This window comes from Scyliorhinus canicula, chromosome 7 (genome assembly GCF_902713615.1).
Source record: "Scyliorhinus canicula chromosome 7, sScyCan1.1, whole genome shotgun sequence".
Lineage (NCBI taxonomy): Eukaryota > Metazoa > Chordata > Chondrichthyes > Carcharhiniformes > Scyliorhinidae > Scyliorhinus > Scyliorhinus canicula.
Genome location: NC_052152.1, coordinates 83,550,581 through 83,574,737, shown reverse-complemented (window position 1 = coordinate 83,574,737; position 24,157 = coordinate 83,550,581). Strand labels below are relative to the sequence as shown.

General features: G+C 47.5%; 1 protein-coding gene across 4 annotated transcripts in view; it reads left to right on the top strand.

Moving 5' to 3' along the window:
- The window catches only part of LOC119969087 (cilia- and flagella-associated protein 47-like), an 868,530-nt gene that overhangs the window by 588,482 nt on the left and 255,891 nt on the right, over positions 1-24,157 (top strand). For all 4 annotated transcript variants that reach the window (XM_038802287.1, XM_038802288.1, XM_038802285.1 and 1 more), the window contains exons 51-52: positions 8,342-8,485; positions 16,459-16,553. In XM_038802287.1, coding sequence (XP_038658215.1) covers positions 8,342-8,485; positions 16,459-16,553 — 239 coding nt within the window. The remainder of the gene's footprint in view (positions 1-8,341; positions 8,486-16,458; positions 16,554-24,157) is intronic.

Below are 24,157 nucleotides of genomic sequence, written 5' to 3'. Positions count from 1 at the left end.
TTCGTACAGTGAAAACAAAAAGTTAACAAGCGGGTATAACAAGCAATTAGGAAAGCAAATGGCATTTTGGCCTTTATTGCAAGGGCATTGGAGTACAAGAATCAAGAAGTCTTGCTTCAATTGTACATGGCTTTGGTGATATCATGCCTGGAATGCTGTGTACAGTTTTAGTCTCAATTTTTAAGAAAGGATATTGAGGGTGATACAGCGAAGGTTCACCAGATTTGTTCTTGGGATGAGAACATTGTTCTGTGATGACAGGCTGAGTAAATTGTGTCTATATTCTCTGGAGTACAGAAGACTGAGAGTTGATATAATTGAAATATTCAAGATTTTGAAGGAGCTTGGCAGAGTAGATTCTGAAAGGTTCTTCCCCATGGCTGGTAAACTGGAACAAGTAGCATGGATTCAGAATAAGCGGCTGATCATTTCTGATTTAGGCGAGGAGAAATGCCTTCATTCAAAGGATTGTAAATCTTTGGAATTCCATGTCCCAGCATGTTGCAGATGTACAATATGAACATATTTAAGGATGAGATGTACAGATTCTTGATGTTTCAGGCATTCATGGGATATGAGGAGCAAGTGAGAAAGTGGAGTTGAAACCCAACATCAACCATAATTATATTGGTGGTGCAGGCCTAATAAACTATATGGTCCTCTCCTGCTCCTCTTTTGTATGTTCAAAGCTTTGAAACAGCCAAATAGATGTCTGAGCTGAACGTAAAGTAAAACATGAAAACAAGGGGACATTATACAATCAAATCTGAATTTTTTGTATTCTGCAACGCAGAATCATACTTTATCAAGTGAATAATGTACTCTAATAGAACTGCATACTTTTCTACTTTCACAGTGCCGTTCATTGCCTTGACAGCTTGCCATGGTGCTAGCAATGTCGGGACGTCTGGATGCAGCCTCCTGAACATCTCACTTCCTCCTGCTGATGGAAATTGTTGGCAATGTGAATGGGGACAAGCATCCTGGAATCAAATTCCACCTGCCATTTTTATAGACTGTCAAATTTGTCCCCATGTTGGGACAAGAAAATCTAGTCCCACATCTCAACCTAAGGAGGTTATGCAGCAGTTTAAAATCTGTTGAGTTACCATAGAGCCTAATGATTCTAAACCAATAGAATATTGAATGTTGGGGCCTTAGTGGATAACATACAAAGTTAATCTTTGTGAGACCATGAAAGTGAATGAAAAGACAAATAAATGTGAACATGCATAATGAAGGCAGTGAAAGATTGTTGTTGTTGTTTCTCCATCTCAGCCTAGGCAAACTTTCATTTGTTTCCATAATGAGTTTTACCTGGAACAACGTTGCTTGGCTGTTGTCAGAGGCTTGGAGCTTGAGGGGCGCCACTCCACCAGGAATGGCTCAGAGGTAGGGAAGCCATCCACTGTGCCACAAGACCTCCTGGTAGCGGAAGGGCAACACAATAAATCTCTGTACTAAATTGGGTGTAATTGAGAGTAACCGGCAATTGGATTGGATTGGATTGGATTTGTTTATTGTCACGTGTACCGAGGTACAGTGAAAAGTATTTTTCTGCAAGCAGCTCAACACATCATTAGAAAAGGGAATTAAACAAAATTCAAGAAAATACATGAGAATACATAATAGGGCAACACAAGATATACAATGTAACTACATAAGCATTGGCATCAGTTGAAGCATACAGGGTGTAGTGTTAATGAGGTCAGTAAATAAGATGGTCATTTAGGAGTCTGGTGACAGTGGGAAGAAGCTGTTTTTGAGTCTATTCGCGCGTGTTCTCAGACTTCTGAATCTCCTGCCCGATGGAAGAAGTTGGAAAAGTGAGTAAGCCGGGTGGGAGGGATCCTTGATTATGCTGCTCGCTTTCCCCCGGCAGCGGGAGGTGTAGATGGAGTCCATGGATGGGAGGCAGGTTTGTGTGATGGACTGGGCGGTATTCACGACTCTCTGAAGTTCCTTGCGGTCCTGGGCCGAGCAGTTGCCATACCAGGCTGTGATGCAGCCCGATAGGATGCTTTCTATAGTGCATCTGTAAAAGTTGGTAAGGGTTAATGTGGACATGCCGAATTTCTTTAGTTTCCTGAGGAAGTATAGGCGCTGTTGTGCTTTCTTGGTGATAGCGTCGACGTGAGTGGACCAAGATAGATTTTTGGTGATGTGCACCCCTAGGAATTTGAAACTGCTAACCATCTCCACCTCGGCCCCGTTGATGCTGACAAGGGTGTGTACAGTACTTTGCTTCCTGAAGTCGATGACCAGCTCTTTAGTTTTGCTGGCATTGAGGGAGAGATTGTTGTCGTTACACCACTCCACTAGGTTCTCTATCTCCCTCCTGTATTCGGTCTCGTCGTTATTCGAGATCCGGCCCACTATGGTCGTATCGTCAGCAAACCTGTAGATGGAGTTGGAACCAAGTTTTGCCACGCAGTCGTGTGTGTACAGGGAGTAGAGTAGGGGGCTAAGTACGCAGCCTTGCGGGGTACCGGTATTGAGGACTATTGTGGAGGAGGTGTTGGTGTTCATTCTTACTGACTGTGGTCTGTTGGTCAGAAAGTCAAGGATCCAGTTGCAGAGTGGAGAGCCAAGTCCTAGGTTTTGGAGCTTTGATATGAGCTTGGCTGGGATTATGGTGTTGAAGGCGGAGCTGTAGTCAATAAATAGGAGTCTGATGTAGGAGTCCTTGTTTTCGAGATGCTCTAGGGATGAGTGTAGGGCCAGGGAAATGGCGTCTGATGTGGACCGGTTGCGACGGTATGCGAATTGAAGTGGGTCAAGGCGTTCCAGGAGTATGGAGGTGATGCGCTTCATGATCAGCCTCTCAAAGCACTTCATTACAACTGACGTCAGGGCCACCGGGTGGTAATCATTGAGGCATGTTGCCTGGTTCTTCTTTGGTACTGGTATGATGGTGGTCTTCTTGAAGCAGGTGGGGACCTCGGAGTGGAGTAGGGATAGGTTAAAGATGTCTGTGAATACCTCTGCCGGCTGGTATGCGCAGGCTCTGAGTGCACGACCAGGGATCCCGTCCGGGCCCATCGCCTTCCGTGGGTTCACTTTCAGGAAGGCTGATCTGACTTCGGAAACTGTGATGGTGGGTATGGGTGAATTATGGGCTGCTGGGGCACTCGACAGCGGATTGTTGGTTACCTGCTCAAAGCGAGCATAGAATGCATTAAGTTCATCGGGGAGGGGTGCGCTGCTGCCAGAGATACTGCTCGGCTTCGCTGTAGCCCGTTATGCTGTTTAGTCCTTGCCACAACCGCCGAGAGTCTGTCTGTGACTCTAGCTTAGTTTGATATTCTCTCTTGGCATCTCGAATGGCTTTGCGGAGGTCGTACCTGGATTTCTTGTATCGGACAGGGTTGTCTGCCTTGAACGCCTCAGATCTGTCCTTCAGTAGGGAGTCAATCTCGCGGTTGAGCCATGGTTTCCGGTTGGGGAACGTACGTACTGCTTTCTTTGGCACGCAGTCGTCCACACATTTGCTGATGAAGTCTGTGACGGTGGTGGCATACTCATTTAAGTTAGTCGCTGAGTTCTTAAATATGGACCAATCCACTGTCTCTAAGCAGTCACGTAAGAGCTCTTCTGTCTCCTCGGACCAGCACTGCACAACCTTCTTAGCTGGATTCTCTCGCTTGAGTTTCTGCTTGTAAGCCGGGAGAAGGAGCATAGTCTTATGGTCTGATTTCCCAATGTGCGGTCGGGGGATGGAACGGTAGGCACCCTTGATTTTTGAGTAGCAGTGGTCAAGAGTGTTGTCGCCCCTGGTGGGACAGGAGATGTGCTGGTGGAAATTTGGCAGTACACTCTTGAGGTTGGCTTTGTTGAAGTCTCCGGCCACAATGAACAAGGCCTCCGGGTGTTCTGTTTCATAGTTGTTTATGACTGTGTACAGTTCATCCAGCGCCTTCCTCACTTCTGCCTGGGGTGGGATGTAGACCGCTGTGATAATGGCTGAAGTGAACTCACGTGGAAAATAGTATGAGCGGCACTTTACGGTCAAGTATTCCAGGTCTGGGGAGCAGTAGGTCGCCAGGGTCACCACATCCAAGCACCAGGAGGAGTTGATGAGGAGGCAAACCCCTCCACCCTTCGCTTTGCCTGAAAATGCCGTGCGGTCCGCCCGGTGAATAGAGAAGCCTTCAGGTTGTATGGCACAGTCCGGTGAGGCGGGGGAGCCATGTCTCTGTGAAACAGAGCACACAGCAGTCTCTTACTTCCCTCTGAGAGGTAGGTCTGGCGTTAAGTTCATCCAGCTTGTTTGAAAATGAAAAAAATGAAAATCGCTTATTGTCACGAGTAGGCTTCAAATGAAGTTACTGTGAAAAGTCCCTAGTCGCCACATTCCAGCGCCTGTTCGGGGAGGCTGTTATGGGAATCGAACCGTGATGCTGGCCTGCCACGGTCTGCCTTCAAAGCCAGCGATTAGCCCAGTGAGCTAAACAGCCCCATTAAGCGTTTTCAATCGCTTGGACGTTTGCCAGGAGTATGCTGGGGAGAGGGGTCTTGAAACCGCGTTGCTTCAGTCTAACCTGCAGACCGCTGCGTTTCCCTCGCTTTCTCGGTTGGCGGCTGCTGCTGGATGATCCTGGGATCCGATGGGAGACGTCAGCCCTTGTGGAAGGTAGGTGGTTGCGTCTGGCGGGGTCCAGGGCGCTAGCGAGGTCCAGGGCGCTGTTTACATTTCCGGGGTCGCGTCTGGCAGGGTCCCGGGCGCTGGTTGAGGTAATGGGGTTGCTGGGGGGGTGAGTTTGCGATCCGGATGGGTCCCGGCGTTCTGCGGGCGCAGGAATACCTTGCAGCGTATTCGGGTCCTCGCGCGCGGTCTCCGTTGTTTCTGGGCTCCTGGGTTGTGGGCAGCGGCTTCCTGGGGCAGGTTGGGCTAGGTCCCATGGTCTGTTCCCTCCCTGGGCGCTCCTGGGGTTGGATCTTGAAGTCGGCACGGTGGGGCCTCCATGTGGATTTTTCTTTCTTTCATCACCAGGTAGGTCGGGTTGCTGGGCGGGCCTCTCCGGGTCGGGTCGCTGGGCGGGTCTCTCGGGGTCGCGTTGGGCCGGGTCTTGCCGTTGGGGGTCGGGTCGGGAACTCTGGGGACTAGGCCGGGTGATCCGGGGGCTTGCGTCGGTGGTTAGGCCGGGTTTGGAGCTCCGAGGCCTGGGTCGGCTCCAAATCGAGGTTGGGGTTTCACTTCCGGTTTGGGCCCGATCTTCTTCTAGATCACGGAGGTCAGGTTGGATCGGGTCAAAAGGTCTCCAAGGGCCTCGGAGGATCTTCAAGCCTGCAAGAGAAGATAAAGAAACAAACAATAGCATTCCAGTGTGAAGTTACCATCGACTATATTCACAGCAGAGGGCTTAGTGTATCTGGAAGAAAATAGTTGGAAAATCATGTGCAATGTATGCTGAAATTTGAATTTCTGCCCCTGGCAGCTGAGTTTTGCTGCTACCTCTTCCTGAAATTGATTTTACCTTGGTTGGGATACCAGTGCATGTAAACGTTGATGCCATTTTGGAGAGAGGGAAGTCCTTGCAATATGAAGTTGTAAAACTGGCATTTGAAAACACTACTTGGGCATCCAGTCACTCTGTTGAAATCATTGGCCACCACAAAGTTTTGTCCTTCAGTGGAGGGGACATGTTCAATTATGTTTTTAATGATTCTTTTCCAGCCAGCATCTGAACTAGCTAAACATACGTTCATACTTTCCTGTTCCCTAGCCCTGCACTCACATCTTTCTCTCATTTCTCTCCTGTCTCCCCTCATGCCCTCTCAGCTAATCTTGCCAATGTGACCCACTATTCCCACTGAACTGCTGCTCACCAATGCTTCCATGTTAGCCAATTGTTGCAGATGGTTCTCTCTCTTCAGATATTGTTCCTCCATCTTTTAAATCAGCTATCATCACTTCTTTCCCAAACAAAAACTATGACCCCACCATCCTTGCAAACCAACACCTTGGGCGGGATTCTTACATGATTGGTGGGGTGGCCCGTACCGGCGCCAAAGAGTGGCGTGAGCCACTCCGGCGTCGGGCCGGCCGGAAGGTGCGGAGTCCTTCGCGCTTCTGGGGGCTAGGCCGGCGCTGGTGGGGTTGGCGCTGCGCCAACTGGTGGTGAAGGGCCTGCACCGGCCGGCGCGAGTTGGCGCATGTGCAGGACCGCCAGCGTGTTCTGGCGCATGTGCAGAACCGCTGCCGTGTTTCCTGCGCATGCGCAGGGGGTTTCTTCTCCGCACCGGTCATCGCGGAGCCTTACAGAGGCTGGAGCAGATACAGAGGCCGGCATGGAGGGAAAGAGTGCCCCCACGGCACAGCCGCGATCACGGGCCCGGCCACCGTGGGGTCCCCCCTGGGGCTGGATCCCCCCACGCTCCCCCGAGGACCCCACTAACCGCCCTTCAAGCCAGGGCCCGCCGGTATGGACCTTGTCTATTACACGCCGGCCGGATTGGGCGAAAACGGGTGGTCGCTTGGCCCATCGGGGCCCAGAGAATTGCCGGGGAGGCCTCTGCCAACGGCCCCCGACTGGCGTGGCGTGATCCCCGCCCCCATCCGAAAACCGGCGCCGGAGAATTTGGCAGTCGGCGCCGGAGCGGCGGGGAGGGATTCATGCCCCACCCCCGCCCGATTTTCCCACCCGGTGGGGGTCGGAGAATCCCGCCCCTTGTCTCTAACTTTCTTTTTTTTCCAAAATCTGTGAATGTGTCTTCACCTTCCAATTCCATTCCTTTTTTTTCCCTAGAACTTCATGTTTTCATCACTCCAATCAGATTTCCACCCCTGCGAAGATATCAAAATGAATCTGATCGCAGAATCACAGAATAATACCGTGCAGAAGAGGCCCTTTGGCCCATCGAGACTGCACCGACACATAACCAAAGTAACAAATGGCATTCTGTGTATCTCTGACAAAGGGAAATTGCAACCTTTGACACAATTGACCATAATCATCCTCATCCAACATCTCTCCAGCCACCCATTTGAATGGGCCTGTTCTCATCTGGTTCTATTATCTATCAAATCCCAGCAAAAAAATCACTTGCAATGTCTTCTCTTCCTGCTCATACACCATCACCTCTATTAATTCCCAGGATCCATTCTTGCCTCCCTCCTATTTCTCATCTACATGTTGCCCCATGCAATTCATTTGAAGGCACAGCATTGACTTTCACATGTACACAGGGGACTCCTCCACTGTTGCTAAATTATCAGACTGCTTATCCAACATCCAGTACTGGATGAGCAGAAAGTTCCTTAATTAAATATTGGGAAGACCAAAGCATTATTTTTGGTTCAAACTCTGCTTCCCAGCTGTTGACTCCATCCCTCTCGTTTCCAACAGTCTCAAATTAAGCAAATCTGTTCATAAATTTGTTGTTACACTTGCTCCTGAGGTGAGCTTCTGACCTCATTTTTTAATTTATGTATTTTCAGATTCATTCAGTCACTAAGATCACCTACTTTCAGCCCACTAACATTTCACGACATCACCCCTGCCTCAGCTCATCTTCTGCTGAAACCCTCTGCCATGTCATGATTATCTTTGGATTTGACTATTCCACTGCACTCCTGCCTGGTCTCTCACTTTCTACCCTATGTAAACTTTATGTAATCCAAAACTCAGCTGCCCTTGTCTTAACTCCCAAGTTAACAGCAAGTCTGTTCCTCTAACACCCCTGTGCTTGCTGACATACAGTGGGAACATCTTGACTTTGTAATTCTGACCATTGTTTACAGATCCTTCCATGACCTTACCCTTCCCTGTCGTAACCTCCTCCACCCCACAACCTTTTCAGATATTTGTGGTCACGTGTGCATTCCCAATGACAATTGCTCCACAATTGGTGGCTGTGCATTCAGTTGCCCATGCCGCAAGCTTTGGGATACCATTCTTGCACATCTCTGCCTCAGAGCACTCCTTAAAACCTTTGATCCAAATGTTATTCATCTCACTTAATATCTCCTCATGTGGCTTGTTTTTTTAATGCTCCTGTGAAAGGTCTTGGATGTTCCATCACATTAAAGGTGCTACATAAGTATTCATCCTTGTTGCTCTTGTTTTGAAGTAGGAACTCGGCATCCTTCCTGCTTCTTGATGTTGAACTCACTAATGAAAAGCACATCAGTACCGTGCCTGGTAATCTTCCCTCGGAGGAATATCCCCCTTTAAAGATGTATCAGCGCAAAAATCAATTTAACTGAATCAATGTCACTAGAATTTGAGGTTTGGCTTAAAATTAAGATTGACAACTACAACAGTATATAATGCAAATTATTCACCCCATTGAAAATAATGCTTCTTTTAACAGCACATCTGTTACCTATTTATTTCAGGTGTAATCTCATTTTTGGTTGAAGATGGAACGCAGCAGCAGCAGCTCCCCGAGTGCAATAGCTCAGTGGAAAATTTGGATAATGAACAGTTAGTAGCAAACGTGACATCAACGGCATGTGAAGCAATCAGGGATGCAAATTCTGGTATTTATCTTTATATAACTAATAATTTTAAGCCTCAGCCTACTTCTTGATTGGAACAATTGCACAGGCTATATCACAATTCATCATTTCTAGGCCATCATGGGTGTTTAGAAATTATGGCACTGTTCAGAAATGCAGCAAACACTTTATTTAATCCTTCCTGCAGGTATATTAGGTCCCTTTTGGGTGCAAAAAGCCACCTGTTGCTTTGAGCGGTTTAGACTCTGACTGAGACGCTGCAGTGGTAGAAAGGATACGTTATCACAGACATCCAAGCTTTGTATTGATTGCTTACTGCCATGTCAGGCAGGATTCCAAATGACCATGAGATTAATGCAACCCGCTTGGATTGGAAGTAATTACACTCCCAGCTCAGGAAAAATGGTTCCTTAAAGTTAGTAGACCTGGCTAACTTTTGTAATTAAAGAGAACTTTTGACATATGGGGAGCATGATACTGAAACTTGCCCTATGGAATGTTTGCTCCCACTAAGTTCATTAGTTCTCGTGGATAGAATTAGACAGAAACAACTTCAAATAGTTTTTTGGTGGATTTAAAAGGTTAGTAGGAAATGCCGAGAAGCACCATGAGATGTGATACTCTGCTGCACAGGCCAGGTGTATGAGGAGTGGTTGAGGACTCTGGGTCTGTTAGGGTTTAGAAGAATGAGGGGGGTTCTTATTGAAATTTACAGGATACTGCGAGGCCTGGATAGAGAGGACATGGAGAGGATGTCCACTGGAAGAAGAAACTAGAACCCACGGGCACAACCTCAGACTGAAGGGATGATCCTTTAAAACAGAAATGAAGAGGAATTTTTTTAGCCAGAGGGTGGTGAATCTGTAGAACTCTTTGCCGCAGAAGGCTGCGGAGGCCAAATAACTGAACATCTTTAAGATAGAGATCGATAGGTTCTTGATTAATAAAAGGATCAGGGATTATGGGGAGAAGGCAGGAGAATGAGGATAAGAAAAAATCATCCATGATTGAATGGCGGAGCAGACCCGATGGACTGAATGGCCTAATTCTGCTCCTATGTCTTATGATCTCATAGATGTTCCCTGATTCCTCCAGTAGACTATTGTGAGAAATGGTAACATGACTGCTGGCTTAGGTATCCCTGAGACATGAAGAGCAAAACATTAGCCAGTGCTCCTAATTAATAATGTAGAAAACTCTTCTGGTACATGTGTCATCATGGGGATACCAAATAAGTTAAATCCATTAGTCTATAACTATTCAATATCTCTGAAGTATTTTGTACAATTTTGAGCACGGCACCTTAGGATATACTCACCTTGAAAGGAGTGCAGTGCAGATTCACCAGAATGTTACCAGGGCTCCAAGAGTTACATTATGAGGAGAGATTATATAGTCTTGTATTCCTTGGAATGTTGAAGATTTAAATGCCTGCATTACTATTGCTGATCGCATAGGAGGTGCTGTTGTGACATTCAGGAAACTTACAAGAACAGGCTTCCCAAGCATCCTGTGGAATTTACTGCATGAAGCCTTTAAATTGGGTTCCTGCCCATATATGATTGATAAGCCTGCTTTTTCAGAGCTGAAGCCGATGGGAACAGGTGTATTGGTGAGTGAGAGAGGGTGTGGGTGGAGGAGATAAACCCAGGCTTTGGGATGCAGAAGTTTACCATGTGTGGAGTGGTTTATGATGGCTGGGTGGAGTGAGGAACAGATTATTGTGAGGGGACATGGTTTACTGGGCAGCACGGTAGCATAGTGGTTTGCATAAAAAAAGCTTCATGGCTCCAGGGTCCCAGGTTCGATTCCCGGCTGGGTCACTGTCTGTGCGGAGTCTGCACGTCCTCCCCGTGTGTGCGTGGGTTTCCTCCGGGTGCTCCGGTTTCCTCCCACATTCCAAAGATGTGCGGGTTAGGTGGATTGACCATGCTAAATTGCCCGTAGTGTCCTAAAAAAGTAAGGTTAAGGGGGGGGGGTTGTTGGGTTACGGGTATAGGGTGGATACGTGGGTTTGAGTAGGGTGATTATTGCTCAGCACAACATCGAGGGCCGAAGGGCCTGTTCTGTGCTGTACTGTTCTATTCTATTCTATTGTTGGGTCTGAAGCACTCGTGCTCGTTCATTCCCAAAATAGTGTAATAACGAACAAAAACAGAAAATACTGGATGGTCTCAGCAGATCTGACATTATCTGTGGAGAGAAGAGGTAGTTAATGTTTCGGAACTCCTTTAAGTTGCTCAATTTCCCAACCACTTGAAGTAAAAGTAGAACGGATGTTCAAATGCAGCCTCGGTTTAAGTACACTCCCACTTCCAGTGACAGTTGTTTGCCTGACCCTTGACATGGCTCCATTAAAATTGGAAGTAGTGGGTTCAAGGTTAGATACCTGGTTTTAGATGTCTTGCAATTTATTCTCTGCCACAACCTTTACCGCCGCCCCCGCCCCCTCCCCAACACACACTTTTGGGAATTGAAATTCAACCCCATGTTAGCTTGGAATTTTGAGGGTGTATATCTGGTGTGTGTCCTGAAACATTTTCAATTTGGTTCTATATTTCAGGGAAATCTAATGAAGGATACCTTTTCAGACATATTACTTAGGGCTACCGCAAAAACAGCCCTGTCAATATGTTACCATTTTTGCACAAACATCAACTCCTTCATTTACAAGCATGAATCACTTTTGAGAAGATTCTGCAATTCATTCTCCAAGGCATTCCCTCATATTTACCCTAATATATCTGTATATTTAATGTCAATGCAGATAATGGTTCCTTTAACATTCCCATTTAAACATCATCTCATATTTTTCCACAGTGGCCCTTGTCATGGCTCATTCTCATTCTCAGCTGTGAGAATGGCTAAACAGGTGGCAGGGTGTTTAGCCATTCTCACAGCTGAGAATTTAATTTCAGTTTAAGACAAAATAAATCTGGAAAAAAGACTCCCACTAATAATAGTGACCATGAAACTGACAAATTCTTGTGGAAATTCAAATGTTTGACTTGTGCACCTGAGAGATGGAAACCTTCCACCCTTGCAGTGGCGCCAAACCTACACTGCCACGGGTGAATCTTAACTGCACTCTGAAGTGGATTGAGCAATCTGCTTCGTTGTATCAAACCATTAGAAAGAATCAAAAGAATAAAACCAGGTAGACCACTTGGCTGAAACCTAGACATCAAATCTGGACACCCCAGCTTCATTGGCCTACAAAGTGCTCATCACTAACATCTGCCAACTGGTAGCAAAGCTGGGTGAATTGTATCACAGGCCAGTCAAAAATCAGCCTGGCATAAACATATATGCAGGAGAATAGGGATGGCCAATAGAATGCTGGCTTTGCCAGTGTTGACTGTATCCCAAGAAAGGATTTTAAAAATGTAGACTACTTTAGCATAAATCTTGCAAATGTTGCCAATGTAGCAGGTCTTTATTGTAATTATTTATATTTAGAGTACAGTGAAAGAAAAAACTCTGATTATAGCACCCCTTATGGAATAACGACCTGTCAACAGCAGTCTATCACTTTTAATGTCCCAGCAACAATACTTTAAAGTAGATATTGAATAGGCACATAACATCTCTTTATTTTAAAGTTAAAAATATAGGGCGTGATTCTCCGCTGCCCACAATGGGTCGGAGAATAGCCGGAGGGCCTTCCCGACATTTTTCCCGACCTCCAGCTATTCTCCCCTCCCCACGGCCGCCCCACGACACGAATCGCTGCTCGCCGTTTTTTACGGTGAACAGCGATACTCCCCTGGCCGATGGGCCGAGTTCCCAGGCCTTTACGGCCGTTTTCACGAACGCAAACACACCTGCTCTCACCGTTCGTGAAAACGGCCGCAAAGTGCCGTCCCGGTCAACCATCGCACCGATTGGCACAGCCGCATCACGGGCAGCGGGTCCCGATCGCGGCAGCGGGTCCGATTCCCGCGCACTCTTTGTTCCTCCGCCGCCCCGCAGGGCGGCTGAGGGGCATGACGGCCCGCGCATTCGCGGGTTTGACGCATATGCGTGATGATGTCATTCACGCATGCGCGGCTGACGTCATCGTGCGCGTCAGCCGCCGTGACGCTTGGCGCGCGGGCTTAGTGACGGTCGCTAAGCCCGCGATGCTGTTCTTCACGGGGCCGCGCTGCTAGCCCCAACCGGGGGGGGGAGAATCGGGTCCTGGGAGGGGGCGCGGAGGCTGCCGTGAAACACGGCCAGTTTCACAGCAGCCTTTACGACTCTCCGCATTTGCAGAGATTCGCGCCCATAGTGCATGGAATATTGTCATTTTGAAAAATAAATTTAGAGCACCCAATTAATTTGTTCCAATTAAGGTGTATTTAGCATGGCCAATCCACCTACCCCGCACTGCCCTGAAATCCACACAGACACGGGGAGAATGTGAAAACTCCACATGGACAGTGACCCGGGGCTGGGATCGAACCCGGGTCCTTGGCACGGAATTTTGACATTACCCATATTAAGTCACATTGTACTCTGCATTCCTGCCTGTTTCCAGATTACTGCAGCCACTAAAAACATGGACTGGAACATCTCCATTATAGCAATTATTTTCAGTTACAATTAGTATTTATATCATGTATAAATACGCATAGACAGAAACATTGTTATGTCAATAGCTTGTTAGTTTTGAATATCCAAAACTATGGGGCACGATTCTCCACTGCCCACGACGGGTCGGAGAATAGCGGGAGGGCCTTCCCGACATTTTTCCCGCCCTCCCGCTATTCTCCCCCCTCCCCCACGTACGCCCCACAACACGAATCGCTGCTCGCCGTTTTTTAAGGTGAACAGCGATTCTCCCCAGGCCGATGGGCCGAGTTCCCAGGCCTTTACAGCCGTTTTCACGAACGCAAACACACCTGCTCTCACCGTTCGTGAAAACGGCCGCAAAGTGCCGTCCCGGACAACCATCGCACCGATTGGCACAGCCGCATCACGGGCAGCGGGTCCGATTCCCGCGCACTCTTTGTTCCTCCGCCGCCCCACAGGGCGGCTGAGGGGCATGACGGCCCGCGCATTCGCGGGTTTGACGCATATGCGTGATGATGTCATCCGTGCATGCGCGGGTTGGAGCTGTCCAACCCGCGCATGCGCGGCTGACGTCATCGTGCGCGTCAGCCGCCGTGACGCTTGGCGCGCGAGCTTAGTGACGGTCGCTAAGCCTGCGATGCCGTTCTTCACGGGGCCGCGCTGCTAGCCCCAATCGGGGGGGAGAATCGGGTCCTGGGAGGGGGCGCGGAGGCTGCCGTGAAACACGGCCAGTTTCACAGCAGCCTTTACGACTCTCCGCATTTGCAGAGATTCGCGCCCATAGTGCATGGAATATTGTCATTTTGAAAAATAAATTTAGAACACCCAATTAATTTGTTCCAATTAAGGGGTATTTAGCATGGCCAATCCACCTACCCCGCACTGCCCTGAAACCCACACAGACACGGGGAGAATGTGCAAACTCCACATGGACAGTGACCCGGGGCTGGGATCGAACCCGGGTCCTTGGCACGGAATTTTGACATTACCCATATTAAGTCACATTGTACTCTGCATTCCTGCCTGTTTCCAGATTACTGCAGCCACTAAAAACATGGACTGGAACATCTCCATTATAGCAATTATTTTCAGTTACAATTAGTATTTATATCATGTATAAATATGCATAGACAGAAACATTGTTATGTCAATAGCTTGTTAGTTTTGAATATCCAAAACTATGGGGCGCGATTCTCCGCTGCCCACGATGGGTCAGAGAATAGCGGGAGGGCCTTCCCGACATTTTTCCCACCCTCCTGCTATTCTCCCCCCCCCCCCACGGCCGCCCCACGACACGAATCGCTGCTCACCGTTTTTTACGGTGAACAGCGATTCTCCCCAGGCTGATGGGCCGAGTTCCCAGGCCTTTACAGCCGTTTTCACGAACGCAAACACACCTGCTCTCACCGTTCGTGAAAACGGCCACAAAGTGCCGTCCCGGACAACCATGGCACCGATTGGCACGGCCGCACCATGGCCGTGCCAAGGGTGGCATGGGCCTGCGATCGGTGGGCACTGACCGTGGGCAGCGGGTCCGATACCCGCGCACTATTTGTTCCTCCGCCGCCCCACAGGATCAGTCCGCGGGGCGGCTGATGGGCATGACGGCCTACGCATGCGCGGGTTTGATGCATATGCGTGATGACGTCATCTGCGCATGCGCGGGTTGGAGCCGTCCAACCTGCGCATGCGCGGCTGACGTCATCGTGCGCGTCAGCTGCCGTGACGCTTGGCGCGCGGGCTTAGCGATGGTCGCTAAGCCCGCGATGCCGTGCTTCACGGGGCCGCGCTGCTAGCCCCGCCCGAGGGGGGAGAATCGGGTCCCGGGACGGGGCGCGGAGGCTGCCGTGAAACACGGCCAGTTTCACGGCAGCCTTTATGACTCGCCGCATTTGCGGAGAATTGCGCCCATGATCTCCATGAAATATTCGGGGCATTCTGTGGTGCCGTGGGTAATGTCCCTGCATCTCATAGAATTTACAGTGCAGAAGGAGGCCATTTGACCCATTGAGTCTGCACTGGCCCCTGATAGAGCACCCTTCCTAAGCCCATACCTCCACCCTATCCCTGAAATCCAGCAACCCCACCTAACTTTTGGACACTATGGAGCAATTTAACGTGACCAATCCACCTAACCCACACATCTTTGGACGGTGGGAGGAAACCGAAGCACCCGGAGGAAACCCACGCAGACATGGGGAGAACGTGCTGACTCTGTACAGACAGTGACCCAAGTCGGGAATCAAATCCAGATTCCTGGCACTGTGAAGCAACTCTGCTAACCACTGTGCTACCGTTCTGCCCCATCTGAGCCAATAAGTCCAATTTCAAGTTCCAAACAAGGTAATAATAATAATAATCACTTATCGTCACAAGTAGGCTTTGATGAAGTTACTGTGAAAAACCCCTAGTGGCCACATTCCGGCATCTGTTCGGGGAAGGCGGTACGGGAATTGAACCCGCGCTGCTGGACTTGTTCTGCATTACAAGCCAGCTGTTTAGCTCACTGTGCTAAACCAGCCCCTGGTTAAAAGGTGTTTTCATAATGCAGCCAAAGAGTGATTATCAAACTTCAAATCCTTCCAACATACAACAATGATAACTGGTAAGTACAGAAGGGATTCCTGGTCAGCCATTTGATGGAAAGAAGGTTAGTGTCTCCGTCATCACTATTCATAGTGTCATGAGAATGTTGCTTTAAGAAATGGTTAGCTGCCCATGTTACTGCAGTGATGTCAGAGTGTGGGTGGAGCTGAGCTCTGGTTCTGTTTTTTAGTTTCACTTTGAGAAAAGGCTTGGGTATGTCTGGGTTTTCCAGTGAGCTGCAGCTGAAGTTAAACAAAGAGCTATCCTGTTGATCTCTGCTATCCAAAGACTATCTCTGGATCATTTGGTGAATTCAGAATTATAAATGTTCTCAATAGTGAATTTGAACCTAATGTGCTCCTGTTTAAAGGTTTGTTCAGTCTTTTGGATGTTAAAAGGACAGCTTAAAGGATTACTTAGTGTTGTATTCTTTGGGGTTATCTTTGAATTAATGGTTGCTAAGATATTCACTGTTTCTTTTAAAAAGGTTAACTTGAGTTCATAGAATAAACATTGTTTTGTTTTTAAAAATACTGGTCCATTTCTGCTGTACCATTCCTGTAGAGTGCACCGTGTGCTCCCCATACCACAATCTATTAAAAGTTGTGGGTCAGGTGAACTCCATGATACACTTTGGGATTCTCTAAACCCTAACCCATAACAATAGGTTCAGGCTATAATGTGTATGTAAAAATGTATGTTTCCACAGCAACTTAGACTCCCTGAGTGAACTGTCACACACCACTGCATCTAATATTATGGTAATTGCTTCAAAATTGCCAAGGGTAAATACCATTGATGCAATTAAAGCATTAATTGTGAAAGTATATATTTTTAACTCTCCAACACTACAGAGAAGAACAAATTCTACAGAGTTTGGTTTTACCTGGAGATTGATGCTGTTCCAGCTCCACCCGAACAATGTCTGTGTGTAACCTGTGCTGTGCAGGTAAGAGAAATATAAGAAAATTAGTTATTTGAAAAGGTAAGTAAATGTGATCAGAATATTAATATTAGATCCAAATCAAAATAGTATTTAGTTAATTACAACGAGAATAATCAATACCCTGAAATTATTCAAAGGCAGTGATCACAGTGGGTGTGTGATGGGCAGGAGGATAAGTCAGATGACAATGCTCAAGTATTTATTGCTGCAACTGAAACCCTAAAATGAGATTATGGCCTTGAAATCAGTCTTAGATGTCTTTTTAACATGATGTATTGCATTGTTGCCATGACAGTTTTATTTCTTTTGCACTACAATTTTTGGTCTGTGTTTTGGTGAATACTGATGGGGACAGGAACTCTATTACATAGTGCCACCACTATCGTAAATTTATTGTGTGATGACTTGCATTTTATGCTCTCAAAATTTATACAGTCAGTGGCATATTGTGACGATTGTCACAGGTGACCAATTTTTGTTAATCGTTATGCCATTGACATTAGCAACCCAGAGATCGAGGCTGAATATCAACCTAAGAAGGTGGTAAGTTTGGATCAGGTTAAAGTGTGAGAAATTTGTTTCCCGATCCTGACATACCCACTTCTAGTTTTAACTGAGGTTGGAAGTCATCATGCAGGTTTTTAGCTTTAACTGTACTGGGCCGGCATTCCAGAGCATTGTTTGTTTCCCAAGTATACCGATTCATTCCCGGCCTCAACACTTAGGGCCGGGTTCTCCCTGCTTGCCAATGCTGAAATTGTATTCAGTGATCGGGCGGAAAATCGCTTTAGACGTCAAAATCGGGGGCGGCGCCTTTTATCGGATGCTGTGCTCCCTCCAAAATGGCGCCATCGGTGAGTATGCTGCACGCAGTTGGGACAACCTCTTTACGTCACCTGAATTCCCTCCCCGATACTCCGTCCCCGATGGGCCAACTTCCCAACGCGTGGAACATGTGTGCTCTGCATTTTCGTCAACCTTGCACTTTGTCCAGTGCTGCCACAGTTAGGGCGGGGGAGAGCCATTATGCTGGCCGGGGGGGGGGGGGGGGGGGGGGGGCTTCGGCGGGGCTTGGGGGACTGGTGGGGGGTGGTCCGGGGTGGCGAGGGGGGTTTACAGGAGCACTATCTAGCAGGCCGGGCCCATGCGTGGCCGGCACCATGTTGTACGGCGCGATCGCTGCAGGTCGTCATCTTGTGCATGCATGGCCATGGACCCGGCAATTCTCTGGCCGTGTCTGTCGGGAATGCCAGGGCTTTTATGTGACGCGGCCTCTAGCCCCCAACCGGGCAGAACATCGGTGCGGGGGTGGGGCCGGCTTTATCATCGTAAGACTAGACACTTCCTCCAGACATAACCTCAGAATCGGAGAATCCAGCACTTAGTTTCTAAGTAGAATCCCACCCAGTATTTCTGTGTTGTCGGTACAATAAATATAAAAAGAAAACTAATGTCCCAGTATTCAAAAGCGGAAAATCACTGAATTACCGCTTTAAGACCTAAAATGCTCCAACTAATTTACTGGAATGAATTTACAGCAAACAAAGATGGAGATCTTGTTTTGGAAAATCATAAACTTTCACTTGCCTTGTTGAATAGTTATCAAACAGTGCCTGAAACAATAGACAAAGAAATATTACATAAACTACTTAAATTGCAGATCTGTACTAATTCTTTAGGTATCAGTTGTAGACGAGCCAGCCAATTGTCATTAAAATTAAATTGTTGATCTTGTAAGAGTAGAAGGGACCTCCGTGAGCCCGTTGATAAGCTCTGGAGTAATCTATGTATTTATAAGGTATGATTTAGAGAAATTATTTATGAAGTAGTTTTAATTGTTAAAGCAACTTTAATGGTTTTTCACGATTACGATGTAATCAGAACATTCAACCTCTGATGACTTTTGTATTTAATCAAACATTTGATCAGTGTAATGACCATTTCTGTATAGTAGGAATTCAAAGTAAATTCTCCATCAGCGAACAATTAAAGGATGTTTTATTTAAAAATAGAAATCAGCCACTCATTAAATTTACTTTGAAGGAGTTTTCCTTAATTAATTGCACTTTTTCCAAGGTGCTTGATTTTTGTTAAATGTAAATGTGCAAGTACGCCGGCAATGTGGAGTTGGTAGAAAATAACCATGTGGCCCAGTGCCTCGATGGAGAAACAACAATGAATTTTTACAGACCGGCTCACAAGAAACCTGGGATTATGACGAGATAAATACAGACATGATATAGAGAAAAGGGAAAAAAGAATGGAAAAACAAACATAATCTGAAATATTGAATGAAAAGTGTTTTTGCAAAGGTCAATGTCATAAATGTCAGTGTATAAAATGTGTTCTTCTCAAAAAAACCTAACGTTTTGATATTTCACATTTATGATTTAGAGATAATTATATATGATTCCAAACTTATTTTTATTGTCCTTATTATCTTCCATTTCATTGCCTCAAGCAAGATACATACCATTTCTGGATGAAAGTACTCTATGTGTAACTGACTTTCAGACCCATTTTATCGAAAATCTATCCACCCTTGGGAACTTTGTGGAATTGACTCTAAGTGACTGCTTTCTTGATTCCCCCTCCTCCACCCCTGGCCCCCCTCCCTGCCTTTCAAGACATTCCTGACCTTCATTAAATGCCTTCTTAAGAATTTGCCCCTTTAAGATCCCATTCAGGAACCTCTTGTCTCATTTCACTGTCAAATATTTCATAAGAATGAATCACATTATAATGCTATTGATACAGGGTGGAATCTTTTATTTTAAGGGCTGGATTTTCCGATTCTGCGGCTATGTCCACAAGATCCATCTGTTAAGCGCCAGCCCTGCACCGATGCTCCACCTGGTGGGGAGGGCTAGCAGCCGCGCCGCATAAAGCCCCCGGCTTTACCTGCGGATACGGCCGCAGAATGGGCAGGTCCGTGGCTGCATTTGCAGGGCGGCGGCCGCGCCGTACAACATGGCGCTGGCCGCGCGCGGAACAGGTCTGCCAAAACTGCCCCCTGTAACCCCCCTCGCCACTCCCGGACCATCCCCCACCAGTCCCCCCAGCCCCTGCTGAAGCCTCGCCTGCCAGTGGAACGGTTGCCCCCCCCTACCCCCCCCCCCCCAGCCGCCATGTGAGGTCCCCGAAAGTCGTGAGGACACACAACCCACGCCATTGGGACTCAGCCCATTGGGGGAGGGCCTCAGGTAACGACCTTAGGCTGTCCCGACAGCGTGAGCCGTACTCCTCGAGTATACTGGTTTTGAGGCACAGAGCATCGGAAAAATGACGCAGCCCCCGATTCCAGTGTAAAACGAATTCTCCGGCTGATCGCCAAACGTGATTTCGGCGGCGGCGATCGGACAATCCAGCCCTACGATCGGTGACGGGAGTGGAAGTCGGAGTGACTTGTGCTGTTCAGCTCATTAAGTACGTATTCCTGTGGAGCACATGTGAATCTCATGGCAGAACAGGCAGGAAGTGACCCGCCCTGCCATTACATCATAGGCTCCTATATCCAGGCACCATATGTAAAAGGCAGCCAGACAACCATTCACTCTTCCACTCTGCTCCTTGGTCCTCCCTGCCCCAGTTCTCTTTCGGTCTCACCCCTCTCCTGTGCCCAGCTATAGTGTAGCTTGTGCACAGGCAGCTGATATCACTCCATGACAGTGTGAAAAGAAGATGAAAGCAGTGTGTACTCACTTCAACATTCAGGAAAAAGTCTACATCGCAAGGTGCATGCCATTTTTGTACAGACATAAAAGAAAATGTTCCAAATTCCTGTTGATCCTGTTTGTGAGGGCGAGAGAACAAGATTCCAAACTGATTTCCTGTTGTCGGGAAACATATTTTTGGCCTCTAGTCAAATCTTGCTCCCTTGTTGCTACAGTTCCTGCTGCTGGCAGCAGCGCAAGATTCCGTTCATAGAGTGATTAAATTTTAGAGTACAGAGGAGGCCATTCAGCCCATCATCTCTGTATCGGGTCTTTTGAACAGCAATCTAATTTGTCCCATTGCCCGATCCTCAATTTACACAATTCCCTTTTGAAGACTACTATTGAAGCTGCATTATCCAACCCCACCCCACCTACTTAGCAGACAGTGCATTCCAAAGCCAGAACACACTAGTAAAATAATTTTTCCTCAAGCTGCCTCTGGTTTTTTTGCCACTCACCTTAAACCTGTGTCCTCATTATTGACACTTCAGCTATTGGAAAAAAAAATTCTTTAGTTCTGTGACAATTAGAAGATTTCAGGACACTTGGTTTATAAATGTATAGAGCAATTTGAGGGTTAAAGGCCTGGGGTTAGAATGTGTTTGACTGCATTTTTTTTTCAAGAACCTGGGTAGTTTTAGCAGCCAGCATGTGAAATTGACGAAGGAATGTGTTTTTCAGTCTGGACTAATGCATAGTGGTTTGCCTGGAGAAGTTCCGTCCCTGAGGATTTAATGTGCTTTTAGTCTCTGGAATGTTAATTTGTTTTTTAGCTTGGGGAGATGAGGTAATTGCTGGGTGAGCCAAGGAAGGTGGAGAGACATTTTGAAAGCATTAGGGAGACAAGGTTTTGGACGAAGGCTTTTGGTAGTGAAGTATGATCTAGCAACCCTTGTTTTTCATTTGACCACAAGTAAAGGCAGTTTTCTTTCCCAGTAAGAGAGCTAAAAAAGTAATAATACTTTCAAAGCAGAGCAGTGTTTTCTGAAGACAAGGAAGGGACTTAAACAACCCAGTTGTAACAGCCATTTGAAGATATTCAACCAGAGCCTGAACGGGTTCTAACAAGAGCCAGGATCTGTTCGGTACCACAAGTATTACTATGTGCTCTGATTTTTAAACTGGATTGAGAGCTGTGTGTGTATTTTCTTTTCCTTTGATGGGAAATTGATCAGTAGTATTAGTTTTTTTTTGGCTGTGCAGTTAAAAATTTAATACTGTATTCATAATAAAGTTTTGTTTTAGAAATACCAAAGCCCCATTTTTTTCATGAAATCACTCCTGGAGCAAGTCACTCTTTCTGCACAGGAAATATTGGGGTTTCAGTCAAGTATCCCAGCCTCTGTTGGGATCTGGGCTGGAATCATGATATTTTTGCGACCTAAACCCTTCATGATTGTAAACACTTCTATCAAATCTCTTAGCCTTCACACCTCCAGGCAGAACAATCTTAGCTTGTCTAGACTGTTCAGGTAACTGTAATCTCTCTTCTTTGAATTATTCTATTAAATCTCTTTTATGCTCTTTCCCAATACATTTCCTCACTATAGTGTGGCTCAGAATTCACAGCATGCTAGCTGGAGCCAAGGTAGTGTTTTAAAGTGGGCAGCATGGTAGCATAGTGGTTAGCACAGTTTCTTCACAGCTCCAGTGTCCCAGGTTCGATTCCCGACTAGGTCACTACCTGTGTGGAGTCTGCATGTTCTCCCCGTGTCTGCGTGGGTTTCCTCCGGGTGCTCCGGTTTCCTCCCACAGTCCAAAGATGTGCAGTTAGGTGGATTGGCCATGCTAAATTGCCCTTAGTGTCCAAAAAATTTTAAGTTCGGGTTACTGGGATAGGGTATACGCGGGCTTCAGTAGGGTGCTCTTTGTAAGGGCCGGTGTAGACTCGATGGGCTGAATGGCCTCCTTCTACACTGTAAATTCTATGATTCTATGGAAGAGCTTTAGTGTAACTTCCTGGTTTAACGTAACCCGATGCCCAAGATACTTTGTGTTTTGTTAAAAGCAAATTACTGCGGATGCTGGAATCTGAAACGAAAGAGAAAATGCTGGAAAATCTCAGCAGGTCTGGCAGCATCTGTAGGGAGAGAAAAGAGCTAATGTTTTCAAATGCGATGACTCTTTATCAAAGCTAACAGAAAGTGAAAGTGGGCAATATTTATACTGTGGAGTGAGAATGAAAGATGAGTCATAGCCACAGAAACCCATGTGCTTTGTTAACCTTGTTAACCTGTCTTCTCCCCTTCAAAGATCTGTACATAAACACCTGCAAATCTTCCTCTTCCTGGATACCCTTTTAAAATGTTCTATTTGTGTATTGTCTCTCCTCATATTCCAAACTCATACTTTTCTGCATTCAATTTCAGTTACCTTCCCACCCATTTCACCTGTCTTAAGTTTTTTTGAAGACTATTATTTAATTCCTCACTGTTTAGTACACTTCCAAGTTTTGTGTCATTTGCAAAGGAATGGGACTCCAAAGCAATTGTTTACTTTCTGGGCAAGGGAGGTTGATTGACCGTCATTAACAATTATCACTATTAAAAGGTACTTAGGCTAATTATTACTATACATAAATTTCCGTGACAAGTTTAAAAGGTTGCTAATATACAAATGCAACTTCGTAACAATCATGGGAGCTGTAATTTACCTGTAGCTAATTGTGGCAGATATTAATTTGTTATTAATTTGAAGAAGGTGCAGTGGAACCCTCCCCCACCATCTTAATGCCCCATCTTCACCATTCCTAACAGGGCAGCAAGGGTAAAAATTGATTCTAAAATATTTCATCACTTGAAAAAAAAAAGCTGCCTTGAACAAGCAGTACTAATGTAAGTAATAACATTATCTGACTGAATAAGGTTGCACAAGGTTTAGTACAAGCCACTATAACACAAAAAGGAAACTGTATTCGCTAAGATCTGCTGAAACCTAGGGCGAGATTCTCCGGACTCACGACGGGTCGGAGAATAGCGGGCGTCGGAAATTTTTACGGCGACGCTGTTCCGACGCCCTCCCGCTATTCTCCGAACCCCGCAAATTGTCGGAGTCGCGTTTCCCGACAATCGCCTCCTTCCCGCCCCTGACACGACCAGAATCGCCACTGAGAGCCCCCCCGCTATTCACCGGCCCGGATGGGCCGAAGTCCCGACGTCATGGCGCCCTGTTTGGACGTCATGAAACACACCTGCTTTTTAAATTCGTCAACCAGTCGGCCTGGCTGACGACTGCTTGGAGGAGGTCAGGGCACCACTCTGCGCACCGCTCAGCGCACCGTTCAGCGCACCGCTCGAGTCTGGCCACAACGGGGAAGGCATCCCTGGGAACGGGAGGGGGTCCAGAACGGGGGCAGTGGGGGGGAGACGGGGGAGGCAGTGGGGGAGACGGAGGGGGCAGTGGGGGAGACGGGGGAGGCAGTGGGGGAGACGGGGGAGGCAGTGGGGGAGACGGAGGGGGCAGTGGGGGAGACGGGGGAGGCAGTGGGGGAGACGGAGGGGACAGTGGGGGAGACGGGGGAGGCAGTGGGGGAGACGGGGGAGGCAGTGGGGAGACGGAGGGGGCAGTGGGGGAGACGGGGGAGGCAGTGGGGGAGACGGGGGAGGCAGTGGGGGAGACGGAGGGGGCAGTGGGGGAGACGGGGGAGGCAGTGGGGGAGACGGAGGGGGCAGTGGGGGAGACGGGGGAGGCAGTGGGGGAGACGGGGGAGGCAGTGGGGAGACGGGGGAGGCAGTGGGGGAGACGGGGGAGGCAGTGGGGGAGACGGAGGGGGCAGTGGGGGAGACGGGGGAGGCAGTGGGGGAGACGGAGGGGGCAGTGGGGGGCGACGGAGGGGGGGGTTAGGTATGAGAGTGAGCCGTCCAACCCCGTAACAAAATGTCTGCCACCATG